This window comes from Sus scrofa, chromosome 2, assembly GCF_000003025.6.
Source record: "Sus scrofa isolate TJ Tabasco breed Duroc chromosome 2, Sscrofa11.1, whole genome shotgun sequence".
NCBI classification, from domain to species: Eukaryota; Metazoa; Chordata; class Mammalia; order Artiodactyla; family Suidae; genus Sus; species Sus scrofa.
Genome location: NC_010444.4, coordinates 124,363,800 through 124,387,078, shown reverse-complemented (window position 1 = coordinate 124,387,078; position 23,279 = coordinate 124,363,800). Strand labels below are relative to the sequence as shown.

Genomic DNA, 23,279 nt, shown 5'->3' with positions numbered 1-23,279 from the left:
TGAAAAAATTGTATAAGTTATTGTTAGACTGTAGTAAGTTCAGTGATAAAATGAACCATGTCCATCTCCCTCCCCTCCAGCTGTTAGCACACCGCCTGGGGCAGAAGAATTCTCAGGAATCATGATTCCTTCATTCACTCATTCACTCTATATATTTATCCAACAACCAAATATTAAGCTTTAATTTCATTCCAGGAATTGTGCCAGCACTGGGGATAGAAAGAAGAACAGGTGCAGTCTTGTCTTAGAGAAGTTAGAGCTGGTGATGCAGTTAGGTTAGGAAGGAAGACCAACACATAAATACTGTGAAGAAGCGTTACTGCTCTGGAGGTAACTGATGGTGTTTATGGAGTTGATAGTTGAAATTTTATGGTTTTTAGCCAATGGAAATATACAATAAAAAGGTAATAAGAGTTAAAGACAAAAAATGGTAGGAAACCACTTAGATTCAAAGAACAAGAGGAAGTTGGCTGAGAGGACTAATTACAGAGGTGGCAAGACAGAGCTCTGCTGGCCACAAGGTTGGGGAAGATCTTGGAAGGATTTGGAATAGAGCCGGACACAAAAGGAACCCAAAAAATATTTGCTGAGTGAATAAAGCAAGGGCGTGGGAGAAGACAATGACTGAGAAAAGGCTTCTTTCTAGACTTTCTCATTTATGATTGACATATCTCCATGTTGGACTATTTCTGGAGGTGCTTTTAACTAGGCTGTCTTGTTTTTACTTTCTTTTCTATTCTTTTCTTTTTTTCTTTCTTTCTGTTTAAAAATTGTGACAGGCAGATGAGAAGTACTGGAGCAAACTTCAAAAATAGTGCATTTTCTGGGATAGCTACAGAGTAACAACAGGAAAAATATCAAGCCATTTATTTTATTTTTACCCCCACCACTGCTTTAACCTTCTTTTGCTTTGTTTTGTTTTGTTTTTTAACATGGTAAGAAGAACTTGATAGCATAAAATGATGTGGTATTCATTTAGAAATTAAACTGACTCTCATGGCAAGAAAGAGTTTGTTACTATACAATATTGCTAAATAGAAATCATATTACACAGTATATGAAGTATTACTATATATAAGAATAGTATCACTTAATTTTAACTTCTGAATGCATCTGGAACACATTCACTTACAGCTTGCTTATTGCTCAATTATTTCATAAATTAAATATATGCGAGTGGGTATTTATATATCTTTCAGTGACTTACAAAGGATGTAAACATGAAAGCACTGAAATCAAAATAGCTTCCACAGTACCTTGTGCCAGTCATAATAAAGTCCCATAATTTATTTTAAAGGCAAGGCATGCAGGATTCAAAGTTTAACAAGCTTGCTGCTTACTGAAGGTCAGACTATGGAAACCAATTTAATTCCTATACTTCCCATCCCAAGATGCTTCTGCAAAAAAGTAATTTTAATCATAACACTTTCTTTCTCAGAGGACTAAGTTCTGATTATGTATTTTACATTCTGGACTTCTATATTTGCTTTTAATAAAAATTCTAGCAAATTGTTCGATGTTAATCATGGCATATACTAATAACACATGCCATTTACTTCAATAGACACTTCTTTTCATGAACTTAATGGTGTGATTTAATGTATTATTGCAGCCATATTTAGTCCAAAGAAGAAACTGATGACCTGAACAAAATATTAAGTCAGAGAATTATCCTTTTTGTATTCTAATCATAATATACCAGTTTTGTAAACCAAATCCTTGGGTCATTAGTAAGATTCATGGATCTTGGAAATATACCAAAATTTTGTCTGAAAAGTAGTTTTCTGATATAATCTGAGCTTTATATAGAACATTTAAAAAGATTAATAAAGCCAAGGTGTATTCAAATGCTTGTATACCATTCTAACTACACTGATATTTATGAATTGTAGTATTATACATTTAAAAGCTACAAATAACTTTTACTGTATCCACATTCTAGGAATTCAACCAACTATTAATCTCAAAATTATATCACATGCAAATATTGGAGATGCCTCATAAAACAGATAATTTTATAACAGACAGAAAATGACTGACATCGAGTCCCAGGTTCTGACCTATTATGGAGCTGGGGGAACCTGGGAAAGTCACTTAATGCCTTTTGGATACAGATATTTAATCTGTATTATCAATGGTTTAATTATATGAGTTTTAAATTAAAAAATTTGACGATGTTCTAGAATTCTGAATTCCCATCTCCCATTTATATATTATTACTGAGTTTATATACCAGTAGATAGAAACAGATGGAAGCAAACAGACAAAATATTTGTAGTTGTGCAGGCAGAGGGCTCCCCAACAATATGTACTCCCTTATCTCAGAAGTTTGTGAATTTATCAGGTTCCATGGAAACAAAGAATTAAGGTTGCAGATGAGATAAAAGTTGCTAATCAATTAAGATTGATTACAGAAATCATTCAGACTATCCAGGTGGGCTCAATATAATCATGAGTCCATTAAATGTAGAAAAGGGAGGTAGAGGAGCCAGTGTCAAAACAGTACCATGTGAGAAAAACTCAACCGGTGATCACTCCTGGCTTTAAAGATGGAGAAAGGGCCATGAGACAGGGAATGTCAGCTGCCTCTAGAAGTTGAAAAAGGATGGAGAATTCTCCTCTGAAGTCTCTAGAAAAGAACACATCCCTGCCCATTCCTTGATTATAGCTCAGTGAAACCCCTTTCAGATTTCTGATCTAGATCTATAAGATAATATATTTGGGTTAAGTCATTGTATATGGTGATGTGTTACAGCAGCAATAGAAAACTAATACAGTAGTAATAAATGCTAAGAATATGTCTGTATTCATAAGGATATGAGTGTACCCTGGCTAAGGTGAGTGAGTGACTATGCACAGGGGTAATCAAGGCTACCTGGCTGAGTATTTTAAAACATTTCCAACATTAATGCAGTTAGGAGGTACATGTGCTTTGCTGTGGATCACATACCCCTACTATGAATATTTTTTTTCCATTGGACATACGGGCAGAGTAACTAGGGCCTACGAGATTTTTGGTAACTGGCAGTAATTTCAGCACTCTTTTACTTCTCCCAAAATGACACATTTTTAAAAAGATCCCTCAGAAAATACAGCCAATGAATTTAATGACATGCTTATAAAATGTACATTATGCTAAGTTCTGGAATACTAATTTAGTTTATAGGTAAAATTTATTACATTTCAAAACAATTTACTTCCTTGGCAAAAATTTGTATGCACCTCTGATTATGTAGTTTACATGATTATGAATACACTGTAGATAAATGTCAATCAAAACAGTTAATTGCAGTCAAATAATTTCAAAAAGAAATTCTAAATATCCACCCAAACTTTAACAGCAATTTCTATTTAATGTAGTATGTAGAAGTATTTTAATGTACCTGATGTCATGTAGGAAGGATCTCTGAAGAGCATCCTTGGTCCATGAGAATCTTCAAAGGATTCTGCTCACCACTCCCTATTGTCTTCTTCACACACAAACATCCAACTTTTTAACATTTTCAGCCTGTTCCCTGATTACAACCAAATTTATGACTTGCTATTCAGTAACCAATTGATAAGCTTAGACATAAAAAATGGAACTTGATTTGCCTTCACTTTACATTGAGGCATCAGTGAGTACACTTGAACCTCTATACTGCCCTTATATTGGCCCTCCAACACATGACTTTCCATTTATGACTTACTTTCCACTTTTGGAGTAATGAAGAAAAGTAGCTAGAGTGCAATAACATACCTAACTAGAAGTTAAGAGTCCTGGGTTCAATTCTTCATGGTTAATGGAGAATTTGTCCCAAATAATATCTAAATTCTAAAACATCTATTTCAATGCCTTCTGGAGTCACAGAAGTACTAGGTCTCTCTTAACCTCTGGGGCTAAAAGAAAGCCTCACCATTAGGGCTTTCTATAGCCCCAACTTCTGCAGGATAGATCAAAACTACCTGGAATTTAGAGGCTGATGGGCTAGTGAGGATTAAACCGAGATATGTATCCAAGTAAATGATATTCCAGTGGTCCATCCTCCCTCACAATTCATCAGGTTGCAGTTTGTTTACATCTGTAAATTTTACCCTTCTTGAAAATTTAGAAGTTTTGTAGTCCATTTTGAGCAAATGCCTCAAAGAGTAAAACTGTACCAGAAAATGCAAATTTTAAGTCTTCCTTCCAAAATATCAATTGAAAAATTCCACTATCACGAGTGAAAAAGTATTCTTGTTTCAAGGCAGTTGTGCTATTATTAGATTGGTATTTGTTTCTAGAAGGACAGTTTATAAATTTAAAACCTTTAAGTATATCAGCTCGTACCAAGCCACTTGAACTTGAAAATAAGCCATCATCAAAACTAAAGCTATTTGAATCAGTCCACCGTCCTGGTTTTGCAATATCAAAATAAGATCACTGGGCTTTATTTGGATTTGGGGGGGTTAATAAAAGTTGTTTATTTTCAGTATAAAATTTTCCAAGTAGAGATTATCATACACAAGCTTAGATGTAATTATAAAGATTTTTGAAAGGAATGCTGAAGATTGAAATTAAGTGTAAGGTATTTTGGACAATGATAAAATTCTGCTCTGAAAAAAATCTCACTGCAACTACTGGGATCATTTGCGGATGATCAGTCAAGAAGGGCCTGAAGATACCGTTAACAACTATATGTTAATTTAAACTAAACGTGTTTGACAATGCCCATGCACCTTCTTTAATTCTGCTTTCTATTTTCCCAAACTCTTAAAAACGGATATGCATTTAGTTTAATTCTGGTCTCCTTTTAAAATAGATGTGCTTAATACAACCCAAAATAATCTTTTTCCTCGTATTTACAGTACTTGATAATGGCTCCCTATACCTCATAAAATCTCAAGTGTTTCCTTTACCCTTTCCACTTTATTTCTTCAAAAATAATCACAGAATTTTCAGCTTTTCCTGTGTGAGGTTTACTAGAATATTGGCATATTCAAGCAAAGATGTTTTAAGATAATTTCATTCAAGATATCCTAAGGAAATAATTTCCTGACAATTAAAATCCAACTGGGAGCTTATTAGTGCTATGGTAGAAGAAAAAAGGCCATTTCGATAGGAGAAAAATGAGTAATCGCCGTTCTATTGAAAAGCCAAAATAAATGATAGATATTACTGGAACACTAGTTGGAATTTTCTCGCTTTTGATAGTCATCATTAAAAAAAAAAAAAAAAAAGTCTTGTCTTTCAAACATCCTAATGTTAAAAACAAGGAATGAACAACATTAACCATGTTTCTTAACAGTAAATGTAATGCTGGGAAAAGTGAAGCAGTAACCTCGGCAGTTACTAAATTCAAGAAGAGAGTTTGCTGAAGGATAAGAGGTGTCTTTGCTATCATAAACCCTGAAAAAAAAAAATGAACAGTTGTCCTTTTATAAATAAAAAGTAAAGACTAAAATTATTGAAGCAAAAACATTAAACATTTTCATAGATGCTAATTCTGTGTGAGGAACTTATACGCTTCCTTCCATTCCTAGAAGCTAAAAACCGGTCAGTAGGCAGTTGTTTACTTCCATCTCCCAGAGCCATTGTTTTACAGCCTGTTATAGGACTCTGAGCCTGGTGATGCCAAGCCTAATTCTATTTTACAAGGGAATTGCCCCTTATTCTTCAGAGGCCCTAACAACTTTTTCATACCTTGTTCCTCTTAAGACTTTAATGAAAGAAACTTTATGAGTAATTGAAGTTATTTTCTTTAAACTTTCCTTCTTTTCCTCTCCTCCTTATCAAAACCCATACCTTATCAGTACCACAAATGAATTTCATTTAAGGGAAAAATGGAAATTTCCTATAGCTGTTTTCACCAATATTCTAAGAGAATCATTTGCAGCCTGTAAGAAGCTTTTATGAGAAATAATGTAACAGGCAAGCACATTGAATGGCTCCTGCACTAAAGCTGCATCTACTTTTTTAAGTCAGTAAAATATAGAACATGTGGCACACAATAGTTTTAAATGAACGAAACTTTTTTCAAGATAATCTTTCCCTTAAAGACACTGGAAAGCTTTAGGAAAATAATTAAGACTCACTCTTGGAAACGTCTTCTGTGGCTGGTGTTGTCCTCTCGCCTGGGATTTTTGCAAGGCCGAAGCGTACTGGAAAGTTCACAGGTTTTGGAGCAGAATTATGGTCAGGTTATGGTCAATTATGGTCAACTCTGTCACTTAATACCAGGAAACCTAGAATAAATAAACTTAACCTCTCTAAGCCTTGGTGTCTTAGTAACAAGGAAATAAATGCCCCCCCCTTAAATGGGAAGAGAGCTAAACTCAGCTTTAAGCAGGCTTCTTCCTATCAGCCTCTGACCTTCCTTTTCTTAGTTTACTTTAGAAAACTTTGTTATACATTCTCTTGCTGCCCTTTGAAATGTCAATCTTTTCTTAACCTCTTGCTAGTTTTAAAATGCAGGAATGCCCCTCTCCACATGGAGCCATCTTTTTTTGAAGTGTAATCATCAAGGACTGTAGCACACCTGCCCATATCTCCCTATCTCTGAGCAAGAGTAGGAGACTGAGAGGAGAGAACCTTCAACACATGGACCCAAACTCCCCCAGTGAAGGTTCTGCTCACTAGCTTATTACAGCTAAAAATGCTCCTGACTTGTTTCAGCTGAGTCTTTCTCCCTTACTTCAGTAATCTTGAATAAAGTCATCCTAGACTATTTAACCTGTCAGAGCTATTTTTCTTTGACAAGTGTTGTTATAAAGATTAAATAAAATAGTGTATATGGGATACCCAACGTTATTTTTAAATTACTTTGAATATTTTTTTTTTAAATTAAAAGCAAGGGTCAAACATAAATAGTAGTATAAAAAAAATACAAGAACCAACCAGCTTTATTGGAGCTGATATTTTGCCATAGATGCTTGAATTCCATCCATTTTTCTCTTATGAAATAAATGTTACAGAAACAAAAAAAAGAAAACAAAATAAAACACCTAACATTGCAAATAATGGTTGTTTAGTACATGTAACTTTCTCTCCATTGCCCTCTCTTTCAAAGCACTCAATTCTCTGTATAGAGATCCCTGAAAATCCCAAATGACTTTTTTCAAACATCTGGTAGAGTGGCATGGTATGGTGGATAGACAACTTAAAAAAAAATCACCTTTGTGTATGTGTGTGTGTGTGTTTAATGTAAGAACACACTCAAGGAATCTAAGAGCAAGTTCTATTTCCAGCATTTGCTGAGCCGGCTTGAATGCTTGCACATTAGCACCTATAATAATGATGTGGCTTGTTGATAGCTATCTCCCAGCTAGAGGATGCAGAAAGTCTACAGCCCAAACACAGTGCCACTCACACCAGATTCCAAGCAGAGAGGGCAAATACTATGTTTCCTAAGCCAAGCTGCAAGTTTCCTCTTTAGGAACTGATACAAACATGAAGCAAGAATATCAGAATGTCATCACTTTGGGAGGCATGGGGATGACAAGTTCACCAATATCAACAATCTCAGAAACCAAAAGAGTCTAAAGGTGTTCCAGAATCAAATCAAAGAAATCCTTCTTCCAAGCTGCTCTCTGAGTGATAATTACAAGCATTATCAGTTTGATTTTCATGAATATAAAAATGACCTCTTGTCTTTTTATTCTGTAGGGATCACTCCTAAGATTGGAGCCATTTTTATACCCATTTTCATCATATTCCCTCTCTCTAAACTTTGCTAAATGACTCTTAAAGGGGAATGACAAGAGATACAATGTGAATTTTTGAATAAAAGTCATTTTCAAAGATTCCCATTCTGTTATGCATTAAGCAATTAGTAACACACCAAGATTTATCTCTGTTGGAATATTTGATAATTTTTTTAGTCTGAAATATTTTATAATTTTTTCTATCCACATCATCCTATGATAGACTCCAGTTCAATTTAACTGGCGTTCTTTATTTCTAAGTGTAATTACCATAGGATCAGAGAAAAGCCCTGCAAATTATTTATGTGTTGCTATCTTTAATGATTAATACAGAATTTGAATACTTTCAATGCTTGCATATTCTTACTGTTAGCTTATATCCTGGATGTCAACAACAGCTTTTACTTCCTTAGTCAAAGAGCATAAAAACAAAGGAATAAAGAAAAACTGGGAGTTCCCACTGTGGTTCTGTGGATTAAGAAACTGACTGCAGCAGCTCAGGTCACTGAAGAGGCTGGTTTGATCCCTGGCCCAGCACAGTTGGTTAAATGATTCAAGCTTACCACAGGTGCTACAGAGGTCACAGCTGCAGCTCAGACTCAATCCCTGGCCTGGAAACTTTCATATGCTCCAGATGGGGCCATAAAATTAGGAAAAAAAAAGAAAGAAAGAAAAAAAAACTGAAAGTTTGTTAAAGTTAGTGTCAAGAACATAAGATGATCATAATGAATAGAGATTATGAAGACTATTATTTTTCTTAACACTGAAATTGACTTCTACTTCCTTTGCATAAAAAATGGAATAAATAAACAGACATTTAAAGTATGTTTAAAGCACATATGGAAAATACCAAGATATATATGAGTTTGTTATAATTAATCAACAAGACTTATAGAAAGTAGAATTTCAGGGAGGCCAAGAAGAATATAAGATTTCTGGCAATGTCAGAATATTATATTTGATACTTTAGCATAAATGCACCGTCAGCAAATCTGAATAATTAATAGGTATGAATTACTGTCATAAAATTAGAATAACATTCTATATTCATAATCAGTTTAGAACTACTGATATTTTGTACACTACTGATATCTTGCACACTACTGATACTAAAGCAATATTCTTAAAATGCATGCAATTCAACTTTTGGTTTGTCACAATTTAATAGCAAATTTTACTTTTCACTTTTTACAATAGATACTGATGCAGTAAAATACAGGAACTGAGAGGTAAGGCAAAACATGGAAGACATACACTCCCCACTTGAAACTTACCTTAAATAGATCTCTAGCTCAGGAATTAATTACCTTTTTTAATGCTGTAGTAACCAAAACAAGACTTTAATGCTCCCCATAAATTCTTTAAAATATAGACTTCTAAGTACAGTTCTGTCTCTAGCTTAAAAAGAAAAGGTAAACAGATTCCATAAGCACTAATTTCATGCTACTATAATTTGAATGAAATAATATAAGGTGTATCATTTTCTATATATTATTATTAGTGGTTCTTAGTATGCTGGTATCCTAGAATCATCTGGGTAATTTTATTTTATTATTTTTTAAATTTTTTATCAAAGTATAGTTGATTTACAATGCTGTGTTAGTTTCAGGAGTACAGAAAAGTGATTCAATTATACATATTATACAAAATTATATCTATTTTTTTCAGATTATTTTCCCTTATGAGTAACTACAAAATACTAAGTACAGTCCCCTCTCCTGTGTAATTTTAAAAAAATCTAATATTTGGACCAGCCATGAAGAGATTATGATTTAACTGGTGCAGGATAGGGCTTGGGGTGTAAATCTTCCCAGGTGATTCTGATTTTTAGTCAGCATTGAGACATAAACTGGTATATCAGGAAAGCAAAAGGATAGACTCTTGGGATCTGAAATATTCCTCAACACCATGGTGCTTTAGCTTCTATACTATATGATTCTAAGAAGTTTTAGTACATCTATTCTCAGATTTTTTCATCTCTCCATCTGGAAAACGTCATTTATTTTGGTACAATTAGCAATGCTCTTTTATAGGAACCCAGGGTTCTTTCAGATTTGCAACACATCCCTAGGACAGGAAAGACGATTCAAGAGAATGTCAAGCCAATGGAGTCAGTTTCTCCACAATCATGGAAACCCTGTCCGCACTATGGCCCATTTCCAAGATCTAAGATCACCTGGGAACTCTGCTTTCCACAGCATTGTCTGCTCAGAATCTATGGGCATTTCTTATCCTTCTCCACTCTCTTCAGTGGTATTTGTTTCCTCTCCCCATTTTTTAAGGAGCCATTTTCCTAGGAAGTTCAGAAAGGAGTGTAAGAACCTGTGTTCTCATATTAGCTTCTGTTCTTGAATTTTTGACACTGAAAAAATAACCCCACAGTTCTGTGTTTGTGTATTTAAACACAGATGAATCATTAGTATCTGACTCAATAGAGAAAAGTTTTACTGCCAGCTGCGTGTATCAGCTGCTATTTAATAACAGCCCATAGGTTATAGGAAATCCAGACTAGCTCCCCTCATTTCATGGATTAGGAAATTTATGTGGGCTAACCTTTATAACTTCAAGCTAAGTAAATGTCACACTTTTTAACTATCAATGAGGAAACTCTCAAACACACTGAACCAAAGATACAAAAATAGCCTTTTCAAATTTCACTCCTATCTCCCTAAGCACTGCAAGGAACAATACATTAAATAAGAGCCATAGCAAAAACTATGCGGATAGGAAATGGTAATCCATAAAACACTTTAAACCTGATTGTTCATTCTATGAATTCAGTCAACAAATGTGTAATAAGAGGGCTGATGATCTTTATCAAAGTGATTTTATCAAGCACAGCAGAATGTTCCATACTCACTTTACATGATAGGCACTCTACAGAAAATAAAAGAACATAAAGCTTCTGTTCTCTAGGCTAAGGAAATAAATTTGATGTGAATGCTGAACATAACCATGGGAAAATTACTAGAATTTACTTACCGAAAAGAAAACTCATACAACTTGCTTATCTATTCCAGTAAGTGAAGCTAGGTTTAGGGTGGCTTAAGGAGAATGTCAGCTATAGAATTCCAGTAGCAAACTGTATTTATCTCTTTTATCTTTGGATATGGCACCATGGTCCTTGTCAGATGAGAGTACTCATTTGTCCCCAACTATGCCAATGTATACGTTTGGGTAGAGCTTAGGATAAGGATCTTAAATGCTTGCAGTCAAAAGACTAAATATAAACCTAACTAACAGCCTCATCCTCATGGAAACATTTAAACTACACACCTGACATACAAATCTCTCTTATCAGCTATTTACATCCCTGGGAAGATAAAGGACTTTCTCCCACATTGTTGCCAAAGTAGAGTGTATCTTTAAATTAAAAAATGTATATATGTCAAATAAAAGAGTCACATGCTATATAAGCAGTAAATACAATTAAACTTTCACATATTATTTAAGTGCATAGCCTTCATTTGATTTCACTGTATTTCAGCTCACCTTTTCAGTAAATATTTTAATTGCCTACTTTATCTGAATTTTTCATTTTACTTCCCTTCCTTCTTTTTGCCTAGCACTTTCTGCATATGTGGTAATACTTTACATTACTAGCTCAAATTTTATTGTTATTCTTCTTCTCTGCCAGATTCCAATTCTCATACACCAATATGCACCAATCTGTCTTCTACTGCTTGTTTTACCTTAGGAATAAACTTCATCTACAGAGGAAAGTTTCATTTCTGTACCTGAATTTGCATGAATTTATTTGTCTTATTAAGAGGTCAATTTTCTAATCTATTAAGTGAAGGGATTGTATTTAACCATTGTAAATTTCTTCTACTCTAATATCCTATTATTTTTTTTTTTCTGGAGAAAGTAGATGGTAAACAACTATCTTTACATAATATTGTTAATTTAAGAGATGACATGCATTTAAATTCATATTTACTTAAATAATAGTTGGCTATTTTTTCCAAATGCATTTTTAGGTTTTGGACTTTTGAATTTTTACCTGTGTAAACACCCAATTACCACTGTGGTGTTGTTTAAAATATTTTATTGTATTTGTTAGGAAAGGATTCAGATAAAGAATGGAAATCTAGAGCAAGATTTACAAAACCTCCTCTCTTGCAGTAAGGAGAAAAAATTATTTCAGGCTTAAACAGAGAAAATCTGAAGCAGTAGGAACTAAGACATTCCAAGGGTCAGTCCTTAGACTATTTTGCTGGAACAATCTTACCACTGTTGAGCTCCCTAGATTGGGTGCTTGTAATAACAGCCCTGGAAGGTTTTTGCTAGAACTGCCAAGTCCACAGTTAAGAATTTTAACTAGTAGATTATCCTGAGACTTCAAAATTTCTGGATTGAGATAAAATGATGAAAGGAAAATTTCTCTGCTGCATACTTGCAGAATGAACTGTTAAGTGGAGGCAAGAGTTCGAGTGACAAGCAGGTGGCAATGTAATGTCAGAATTCAGGGGATAAAAGCCTCTCCAAGGAGAGAGTGATTGGGAATGGCATTACTAAAAAAAAAAAAAGGAAAAAAAAAGACTTGGCAAAAAATTCAAATTATTTGGATAAAAAGAACAAGGGAGATGTCAAAGTTAAATCCAGATTAAAATCTATAGCTTTGATGATCAGAAGATCTATTGGGAAATCATAAAAATGAGCTATTTTTAATATTAATTCTCCACAATACTGATAATAAATCCACACAGGAAAAGAATTCTGTTAAAAAAAAGAAACAGAATATCAGTATTGTATTTCAAATACCAAGCAAAATGCAGTCATTATTTCAAACTGTGATGTTTTGGAAAAGGAGATAAAATAAATTTAAATATTACATTTTTTTCCTAAAGAGTGTTTTGAATTATTAGAAAAATAATAGTTTCAGATGATAATTTTGGATTGTTATTAGTAATATTTATTTACTTATACATAAGCCCTAAATCATTGTGATCAAGAACTTTCAGTTTAGTCCTTTTAGAAGGTAAGTCACTGAAACATGTACTCAAATACATCACAGACTCTGTTTAAAGAAAAATAATTTGCCTTTTCAAATTTTAATAATATCACTGACAAATGTTTTTAACCACAAACACAGAAATTCTTTTGTTAAACAAAAGCTTGATGATTTAATCTCTTAATTGAATAAAACATTTTTAGGAGATTTATAAAGGCTTAGTGGTATTAGACTTTAATTATATTTGACAAATTATATTCTAAGTGAATTTACTCATGTGCTGTTAAATATTACCATAAATAATTAAAATTAAGCTGTACTTGTCAAAACAGTTTAATAAACTCTACTCTCTGCTGCAGTCACCTCAAATTTCTATCATGTTCATTTTCTGACTTATTAATTCATAAAATTTACTAACTCAATAATGAGAGTTCTACATATGAACTGGCAAAGTTCTAACAAAATCATTAGGCTTACTTGATAATAGTAACTTCAAATCTATGTAAAATAATTACTTTATAAATGAGATGAATAAAATATGATTAGCATCCACCTAGGCAAATACAGATCAATCCACAAGATAAGCAAGGAATATGGATAGTTTGATATGCATCACTGTTACCAAAGTGCTCTCACATTCCTTAAATCATTAGGGCCTTATAACAGTGTGTTAAAAGGTAAAATCCTTTAGAGGAGAAACACAGAGGAAAAAATGTTAGGAAACTGGGTTCCGTGGGGGTGGCTAGTGTAGTAGGGGCTGGTTAGTGTAGTGGGGAATAGTCTCTCCAAATTACTAGAGTAGAAATAAAATGTGCAAAACCACGCAGTTTGGGGAACAAGTTCCTTGGGAAGGTGTAGACAACATAAAGCAGGGGAAATGCATATCATTTATATTTTTGTATACAGAAGAGGGACATGAGCTGAAAAATAGTGGAAGCAAATAAACAAAGCGGAAAATATGACTGAACTATATGTGTAACCCACTCTGTGTCAACAGAGCTTTCATCCCTTACAAATAGCATAATAGACTTTAAAACAAGACATAGAGTTAATAATTATCAGCTGTACTGCCATACACAGTTTACTTCATTCCAACCTAGAGGATGCTGTAAGGAAGAGTTTGGGAGGTTTTTCTGACGTGTGCAAAAAATGAGGTGGAAGTTATTTGGTCATTGTGCCTATTCAGCTGTGTTGAAGATTACCAACTTCTGGATTCCTGAAACTACCTATCCATTTTGTCTCATCCATTTTGCCTTTCAGCATTGCCGGTGAAGTAGAGCTGAAGCTTATGGTCCTGATGTCATAGACATTCACTTGGAGTCTGTCAAACTGCAGCATCTTTCTGTTGGTCTTAATCTCCTTGCCACCTGCTTTGTAAAGGAGGTTGGGTGAGCCCAAAATGCACTAGGAGGAGGATAATGACTTAAGAACTCTACGAGGTAGAAAAAAAGTGTCACCATACCTTTACTTTAAAGCAAGTCTCAAGCCTGGTTAAAAGATGTGACTAAGCACACTTGGGAAATGGAAAAATTGAGATTCAAATCCAGGCCTTCTGATTTTAAACTTATACTTTTATCCTAATATACTGCCCTCTAAATATTATAAATACAAATGTCATAATTTACATAATTGATGGCAAAATTTCTGTAGGAGAGATTCATATTTTTGACAATCCTAGATAAGTGTCTTCAAATAAGGTTTAACTCTCCTTATGGGAATAATCATTCACATAGTAATCTAATTACTGAAAAATTCTTTATTTAAAAATTTAACTAAAAATTCAGTATACAATTCCCAAATGTTTAACTAAAAAAAAAAAAAAAAAATTGGTGAGTAACTTCAGATGGAATCCAAATAAGGTGGTTAAGGCTGTGAAAAAATTTGTCCCCCATCTTCATAAATACTGCCAATTCCCTTCACCAAATTTTTAGCAAGGCTGTTGTCAGATTCATTTCTTTTCTCTCCATTTTTGTTTAAACTAAGAGGCATCCAAATTTATGGTGCAATTAAACAAACATCAAGTAATTATGAAAAGGAAAGAAATAGAGTTCTGTAATCAAATTATACATATACCCCAAAATTACTCCTTTGCAAACTATGGTAGGAACAACTAGTACTCACCCACTGGTGGATTTCCTTCCTTTTCTTGAGCATTTGGAGACAACAGGAAGGCCCATATGACTAGTTTTGGCCAATGACACAAACAAGGACAAAGAAAAAGCAAGCTAAGAGTCTCCAATCTCCCCTTCTTCTGTTGAGGTGGTTCTGGAAAATGAGTGACCAGGTGGTGGATCCAAAGGTTCAACACAAATTGTATCATTGAGTGACTGCCTGAGGGACACCTGCCCTGGAGAGGCTCCTGGACTCGGTGAAGTTTGAGCAAGAAGTAACTCAAATGCCTCTGAGATACACGGGTTTGCTACCACAATATGGACTAGTTTTATCTTGACTTGTGCTTTTATTTTATATCTCCTAACGAGTTTTAAGGAAGTTTCAGTGAAATGACTGTAAGCTTTACAGATGACCCATGCACAATGCAAACACTGTCCTTTGGGCAGTTCTCAGAAGCTTGAAGGACATGGGCTGTGATGGCTGGCTGCCTGCCTTACAGTCTTGGCTTGACCACTCACTGGCTCTGTGACCTTGAACTGTATATTTCTAGTACAAATGATGACACAGTTTCCTCATTTGTAAAATGCAGATAATAATAGTGTCTCAGACATTACATTGTTAGGAAGGAAAAATGATGTTATGAGAGAAAAATAACACATACAAAACACATAAAAGAATAGCACAAAGTAAGCTCTTGATAAGGGTTAGATATCATGTATTGCCAACATGAAAGGTAACCTACCCAAGGGCACACATTGTTTTATTTAGCTGGCCCCAAATTCCCTTTGCTTGTTAAAAGAATCGACAACATTATCAAACAGTGGAAAAATCATATCTGTAGTCTAATAGAAGGATGGAAATGCTTTTATTAGAGCTCTAATGCACTGGTTCTTTAGAGGTTCCACAGAGTAGATCTATTGCTATTTTTAGTTGTAGGGGTCAATGTTAAACAGATGAAACTCATAAATGGAATACTAGTAATGGAAGTGACACAGTTAGTGTCAAATGGCATTAATATTATAGAATAAGAGCTTCCAAGGGAAAAAAAAGTTCAAAATATAGCCTTTGAACTTAAGAGCAAAAAAAAAAAGAAAGGTGAAGTCTCTGGTATAATATATGACAAAATGAGGCTTGTGTTATTCAACAGCTCATTCATTTTTGACGGTAGCTAAATTGCCTGAAATCCCTTCCACATTCTACAAAGATCAAACACATTAAGAATGTCAAAATAACATTAGATAACCTCTTTCGAGCATCAAAATAACTCCTCCGAAAAAAGGAAAAAAAAAAAAACTGCAAAGTTCAGAGCTATGAAGAACACAATTAAATGGTGATGTTCCGGGGGGGGTGGATTATAGGAAGTCCTGATGGTACTGAAATGCCAGTCCGGTCACCTACTAAGGGGTTAGTTTTAGCAAAACATTGAAACTGAGGTCCTTGATTTCTTCACTTGTAAATCAGGATAATAATATCTATTTTACACATCCATATGAGTCTTAGAAAAAAATAATGTACATAAAGTTTCAGAAAGTAGTTAAAAATAATAGTTTATCTTTGATCAGTCTAGAAGTCATAAAAAAACAATATTTCCTTCACATAATGCTATACCCCGTGTTGATTTAATTACTTTTTATTTGCAGAGCTTCATTCTGTTTCCACTTTAGTTTTTTCCCAAAAGACCAGGATGATAAATCCAAGTGCTTTCAATGAAATGCACCCTACATAATTGATGTTCCATAAACTGCGGCTAATGCAGTTTTATGTTCAACATTGCTGTCTGCCCTAATAGTAGTATCACATCTGTCATTATTTCAGAATCAAAAGACTTGGACAGGAGTTCCTGTTGTGGCACATTGGTTAACGAATCTGACTAGGAACCATGAGGATGCGGGTTCAATCCCTGGCCTTGCTCAGTGGATAAAGGATCTGGCATTGCCATGAGCTATGGTGTAGGTTGCAGACGCGGCTTGGATCCTAAATTGCTGTGGCTCTGGTGTAGGTCGGCAGCTGCAGCTCCGATTAGACCCCTAGCCTGGGAACCTCCATATGCCAAGGGAGCGGCCCTAGAAAAGGCAGAAAGACAAAAAAAAAAAAAAAAAAAAAAAAAAGACTTGGACAATTACAAAATTCCAAAACGTTTAGTCTATAAATTTGAACAGTGTCACAGTTCCATACTGATCCAGAAAATGGCATGTGATTTTCCAATATTGTCTAGTGATCGTCAGATTATGTGCATTTTACTTATGCGATATGGAATTTTATTGTTCATAAATCACTTTCTCACTTAGAAATCATGTTTATACCAAAGGACATTACAATGCAATCTTTTACTACAAATCTGAGTGTACAATACAGCAAAATGTGCTACCAACAGAAAATCGAGGGAAAGAAACTGAATCAGTACAATTACAAGACTTGACATTGTGTTAATGAATATGTTCTCTGGGAAAAATTCAGTCAAGGCAATGATTCATGACTTGATTACACTGTTCCCAGTGCAATTACATGTGGAACTACTCAGGCTTTTTTTCACAGAGCAACCAAAAGGAGCTATAATTAGAACCTATAGACTAAAAGTCTTGGGAGTTCCGGTTGTGGCACAGTGGAAACAAATCCAAATAGGGACCAAGAGGTTGCCAGTTCAATCCCTGGCCTTGCTCAGTGGGTTAAGGACCTGGCATTGCCATGAGCTGTGGTGTAAGTTGTGGCTCGGATCTAGTGTTGCTGTGGCTCTGGCATAGGCCAGCAGCAACAGCTCTGATTAGACCCCTAGCATGGGAACCTCCATATGCCATGGGTGCAGCCCTAAAAAAGGACTAAAAAAAAAAAAAAAAAAAAAAAAAAAAACTTGCATAGTTTCAGACAAGCTGTGTAGCTGCTGCTCTTAGTCATTTTAAAACCAACTATTGATCTCTCCAAAGAAAGCGATATATTATAATACCTTCTTCCTTTATTCATTAAATAGTTAGATTTGGGCATAACTCAAAGACAGTCTTTTTTAATTAAACCACTTTAGTTAATAGCAGACATTTTTTCATAGACAATTATTAAACAAATGAGAAGAGGTATGAATATAATATTAAACTGAAGACTGGGGAATTTCTCTTCTTGCATACCCTGTATTTTTGAGCAGATATTTTATATTTAGCTTAAACACTGCCTAAAACATATCCATTTTATTTCCTTTTAAAGCTATAAATACTAAGAGATGGAAAAGAACTGTGGTCACTTTTATTTTCTTTTTGCCTTTCATCACTGGAGGAAAAAAAAAAAACCATCACAAAAATGGGACAATCTTTGCTTAAACTAACAAGACAAAAATCTTTCCTATTCCAATTTAATTAATGGACACCGTTTTATTTGAACCACACGTTCCACCTTCCACTATGAATAGACATTGTCATAAGCAGTCTCACTATTTTACACTTTGCGGGAACATCACCTTCAAAGGAATGTGGAGGCCAGCTCTTTGGTACACTGTTCTATGTGTGAATAAGAGAGTTAAAGCCATCTGTGAAAAAACAACTTGGCCTTAAAAATTTGAAAAAAAAGCATTTCTGATTTGATATCTTCAAGAAGAAGAAATATAGACCATGTTTTGTGATGATGTAATGAATGATGTGCAGAGCTTGCACTTTAGAATTTAAAGTTTGAAAGCAATGTTGGCTGATTACAAAACCCACACTGCCACTTATGACACTTTAATTACAAGTTTCCAGGCAAATATTATGACACTCTATGTTAATTGCTTTCCATGTTTTACAAGTTCATGTATATTTAAAGACATGACTAAGTTCCAGTGAAAGCTGCAAAATTATCAGTTGGGGGAAAAATAAACCAAAAACTACAGGCCCAATATATTCCATACAAGAGTGAAAAAAAGGAACATATGGAACAAATAAGTTAAAAAGACTATCTCAACACTGCCGTAACCTAACATTTAATGTTGACTATGTAATAAATAAAAATGTAATATGAGAAGAAGGTCAATAACTATAACTTTTTTAGGATGGGATTTAACTCAGCTTTATAGGCCAACAGTTATGTATAAATGTGTTAATAAAAACAGGTATTGTGGTTTTGGCATAAGTCACTAATCAAACATAAAAGATGGTCTTTCATGGGGTAGTTTTGTCTGTAATTTGGATTTGATCCCCAGAGTTTGTGTCTAGGCATCTGACTCGAAGCCCTTCATCGACCAGCTTAAACTACCCAACTTATTCAACATACTTTATTGTTAATGAGTTGTCTGCTCTGTGGATGATTTGTGGTGGTTAGTAAGCTCTACCTTGACATCCAGATGGGTTCTCAGACATCAACAAGGTTCAAAGTCTCAAACGATAAAGCAATTATTAGGTCACAGTAACTGGCTGTGCAAGGAAGATAAGCTGAAGGGAGACGACTTCATGTTTTAATATCAAAAGGTCTAACCCTGGATGGATATTTGAAAGGAAATAATTAAATGTGGAAAGGTTATGCAACCCTGGGTTCATTTATATAAAACCTAAATGCATATATTAAAAAGTTTAGAATATATGTGTTATTTTGGTATTCAATAAATCAATTATTTATCTACTTGTCCACTGAGCACTGAACAAAAATCATGCTGAGTACATTTTCAATATATCTCTATTTTTCACTCATTTCATTGTTCTTTTAAAAATAAAACTCTTTTCTTTCTTTATGCTTAAAATATATTACCATCTTATAATAGGAAGTTGTTCAGAAATACTATTCCAAAGTATGATGATATAGCTTGAAAAAGGGAACAAAGAAATATAACTGGAGACTACCTTCCTGTAGCAGCAAAAATATTACAGTACTCCTTTTTAAGTTGCATAATAAGCAAATCTCCAGAGAAAATTCCCTCTACTCTCACCACTTAAGGAACACATTTTGCTCAGGCATTCGTCTATCGTCATGATTCTAAGGGAGTAAACTCATTTCCTTTTTTTCTAATTTTATTTAAGTATAGTTGATTTACAATGTTGTATTAATTTCTGATAAATAGCAAACTGACTGTGTGTCATATATATATATTTAGTGTACATATATTCTTTTTCATAATTCTTTTTTAAAATGATTTTTTTCATAATTCTTTGCCGTTATTGTTTATCACAGGATATTAAATAGAGTTCCCTGTGAGTAAATTCATTCCTAACTGCAGAAGCAGATCATACAATCAGTCTAAATCATGGTAGTTATGAAGCAAACTTTAGACCATGGGTAAGTGTGACCTGAATTTCCAAATAAGACTAAAGAGAACCACAATTATTAGAAGTTAAGAGGAAAGGTTTTCCTGTCTTCTTTCTGTATAATAACAAAGAAACCTGTCATATTTCCACTCTGAGGGGAATGAGGATAGGGCTAATGCTAAAAACATCCTGTCTCAGGAGTTCCTGTCGTGGCACAGTGGAAAAGAATCCGACTAGGAACCATGAGGATGTGGGTTCAATCCCTGGCCTCGCTCAGTGGGTTAAGGATCCGGCATTGCCATGAGCTGTGGTGTAGGTCACAGACATGGCTCAGATCTAGCATTGCTGTGGCCCTGGCATAGGCTGGCAGCAACAGCTCTGATTATACCCCTAGCCTGGGAACCTCCCTATGCTGTGGGTGTGGCCCTAAAAAGATAAATAAAATAAAATAAAAACATCCTGTCCCTAAGCATGTTTATTATCCCCTACAATTCTCCTATAAATGGGGGTTCCCTCAGGGAGACAAAGAGCTTGCTGAGCTGATGCAGGAGGCAAGTCATCCTACTGCTTCAGGGAACTGGTTTACGGGATGTACTGGAGGCATGCTGAGTATGAGGAGCATCTAAGGAGGCTGGCATGCAATAGATCATCCTTGAAGTACCAAAATGGTTACATATCACATGACATTGTGTACAGTCCTATTTAGGACATGGATCATGATATCTGAAAACTTCTGATATACATTCATTCACTGTGACTTGTGAACTCTGTTGGAGTTGCTATTCACTTTGATGAATATCAACATGGGAGTAAATGAACCACTGCTGCACTATAATTCTGAGGAACATTTGGCTTTTGTCATTATTTACCGTTGTTTATTGACATAAGATATTTTCACAGACCATAATCTTTCATTACATATATCGGTGAACACATAGTCATAATTGTAGAGTAGAGAAAATAAACTTTCTGTTATTATTCTCAGCATTTAATAATGCAAAACTAGTGACAAATATATTTAGAAAAAAATAATAAAATAGTCCTTCAGTATTAAAATTTCTTATTAAAAAGCATTCGGTCAAAGTTAAAGAGTACGGCATGTTATTAATGCATAGATGAGTGAGGCATGAATAAAATGAATCTAATCCCATCTCTTATAGTAAATCAAAATATATGAAATCTACAGGTCACAGTTTGTCACAGGTCAACTGAAAAAACAATATATTCAGTTTTTGCATTATGCTGTGGTTTTGATGAAGTAATGTTTTTAACAATGTATACTCAGGATATAAACAACATACTGCATACTTACCAGGTGATTTTTATGCCACTTTGTTGAATGCAGGATAAATATATTTGGGCTTTTTATTGCTTGAGTAGAAAGTGCTCATTATTTATTATTTTATGTTATAATATAGAAATTTAAAAAAAAACAAAAAGGTTTTTTTTAAATGGCATACATCACACTGTTGTAGTGGTTGATTTCCTCAAGATCGTCTTCTGTGGTTTTGGTGCAGTGGGAGGAGGCACAGTTGCAGGTCTGAGAGGGGGGAAGCTGTTACTGTGGCTTATTCCCAGCCCCCCATTTTCTAGCGGAAAAGGAGGGAGATGAGGGGGAGGGGGGTGGTGAGGGCCTTGGGGAGGGAGCTTTCCTGGTGGGTGCACAGGTTCACTGTGTAAGTGGACCTCCCTGTTTTTTATGTTGTACCGGGTGTCACAGTCAGGGCAATAGCCGTGGTACTGCACTTTTTCATTAAACCGAACTCGTTCCCGAGGACCTGCTTGGGGGCACCTGTCTTTTTCAGGTCTGTGCATCAGAGGTTGCACTGGTGCCTTGTCCACAATACTGCCAGGTTTGCAGCAGATGTCTCCGTTTGGAATTTTGTTTGGTGCCCCTGGGAAGCCTCCGTTTCGCAGAAGGGTACCATTGGTCTTTACCGGATTGACAGTGGGCACCACTCTTTGGGGGTCTTCACACTTCACGGGGGTCAACCGTGGAGGAGGCGGTGGAGGGTTTGGCTTTCTCAGGACCGTGAGGATAGCAGATGGGTGGGCTGGGGGTTTAATGAGGGGGGCATTGGCTTGCACTTTGATCTTCTCTATGCTGGAGGCTGTTGTCCCGCTGGAGCTACTATTCAGTGTGTCCGTTTTGGAGCTGTCGGTCATCTCATCCTCCAGCTGTAGGTCAGAGGTCAGGGTATCAATCTGGTCAACCACCTGGTAGAAAGGACAAGGTCACTGTGTTGAAGAATGACCTGAAGCAAAATATGCTTCAAACAGTATCTTCCTGTCTATCTACAATCTGCTATAGGAGCCTGGACTAATATTGAATGGTATATTCCATTGTTTTCAATGTTTTCATTCAGTAAGTTTGCAGAATACCTACCAGAAGAGTGCCAACTGTTTGATAACATAACGATTTCACATGCCTCGAATATAATATACTATTTATGTATATACATTCCATCTGCTACACCGACCAAAGATAAAATCATCATGCAGAAATATAACATGACATATAAGTTGACTAACAACAGGATATTAGTTTCATGTGTACAACATAGTGATCCATATAGATCATCCTCCATTTAAAGGTATTATGAGTTATTGGCTATACACCCTGTGCTGTACATGTATCCTTGTGGTTTATTTATTTTATACGTAGTAGTTGGTGTCTCTTAATCCACTCCTCCTATTTTCCCCTTCCCATCCTTCTTCCCACTGGTACATAACTGATTTTTCAAAACAGAGATGGGGGTGGGGCTTTCCCTCTGTCTGAGCATAGAGAAAGCACAGAAGAACATAAAGCACACACTAAAATGAGAAAAAGCCAGATTTTCTGCAAAATTCGTAATGTTTCTTGAGACCATCAGAGAACTGAGACCACATGGTAGCCAAATACACTGAAACTGCAAAGAGGTCCAAACGCTCTGAGGAAAGATACACAGATTGCTCCACCTTTTGCAAATCACAGAGAAAAGATGCACTGTACACCAAATTGAATAAAGAGTTAAAACTTTAGAGAAATAATTAAACGCAGAGTGTGTTCTATCATGATGCAGTCTGTCCTCCCTCACTGCCCCTTCTCCATGGGCCTCTCAAATGGGAGAATGAGGGCTGGCAGAGACTGGACAGGGTCCCTCCTGGACACACAGCCACACAACCCCACCCATTTTTCAGACCCTTCTTTTTTTACCAAGTAGAAGCCTTAAACTCTAGGGGAATGGCAAGAAACCCTCTAACCTCTAAGACACAGGCAATGATCTCTTGTTCCTAGGATAGAAATAAAGGCTGTCTGGCCATGGGGAAGGAGGCAGGAAATTCTCTTGAACCCAGGAATCTACAATATATAAGCC

The 23,279-nt window shown here is 35.3% G+C and overlaps 1 protein-coding gene across 7 annotated transcripts in view; it reads right to left on the bottom strand.

Moving 5' to 3' along the window:
• The window catches only part of PRR16 (proline rich 16), a 265,010-nt gene that overhangs the window by 76,814 nt on the left and 164,917 nt on the right, over nt 1–23,279 (bottom strand). For 2 of the 7 annotated variants that reach the window (XM_021084677.1, XM_021084679.1), the window contains one exon: nt 20,777–22,140. In XM_021084677.1, coding sequence (XP_020940336.1) covers nt 21,385–22,140 — 756 coding nt within the window. In that variant the 3' untranslated portion in view covers nt 20,777–21,384. Of the gene's footprint in view, nt 1–752; nt 22,141–23,279 lie in introns of those variants that run through there. The other 5 variants (XM_021084674.1, XM_021084675.1, XM_021084676.1 and 2 more) reach the window with 5 other exon arrangements.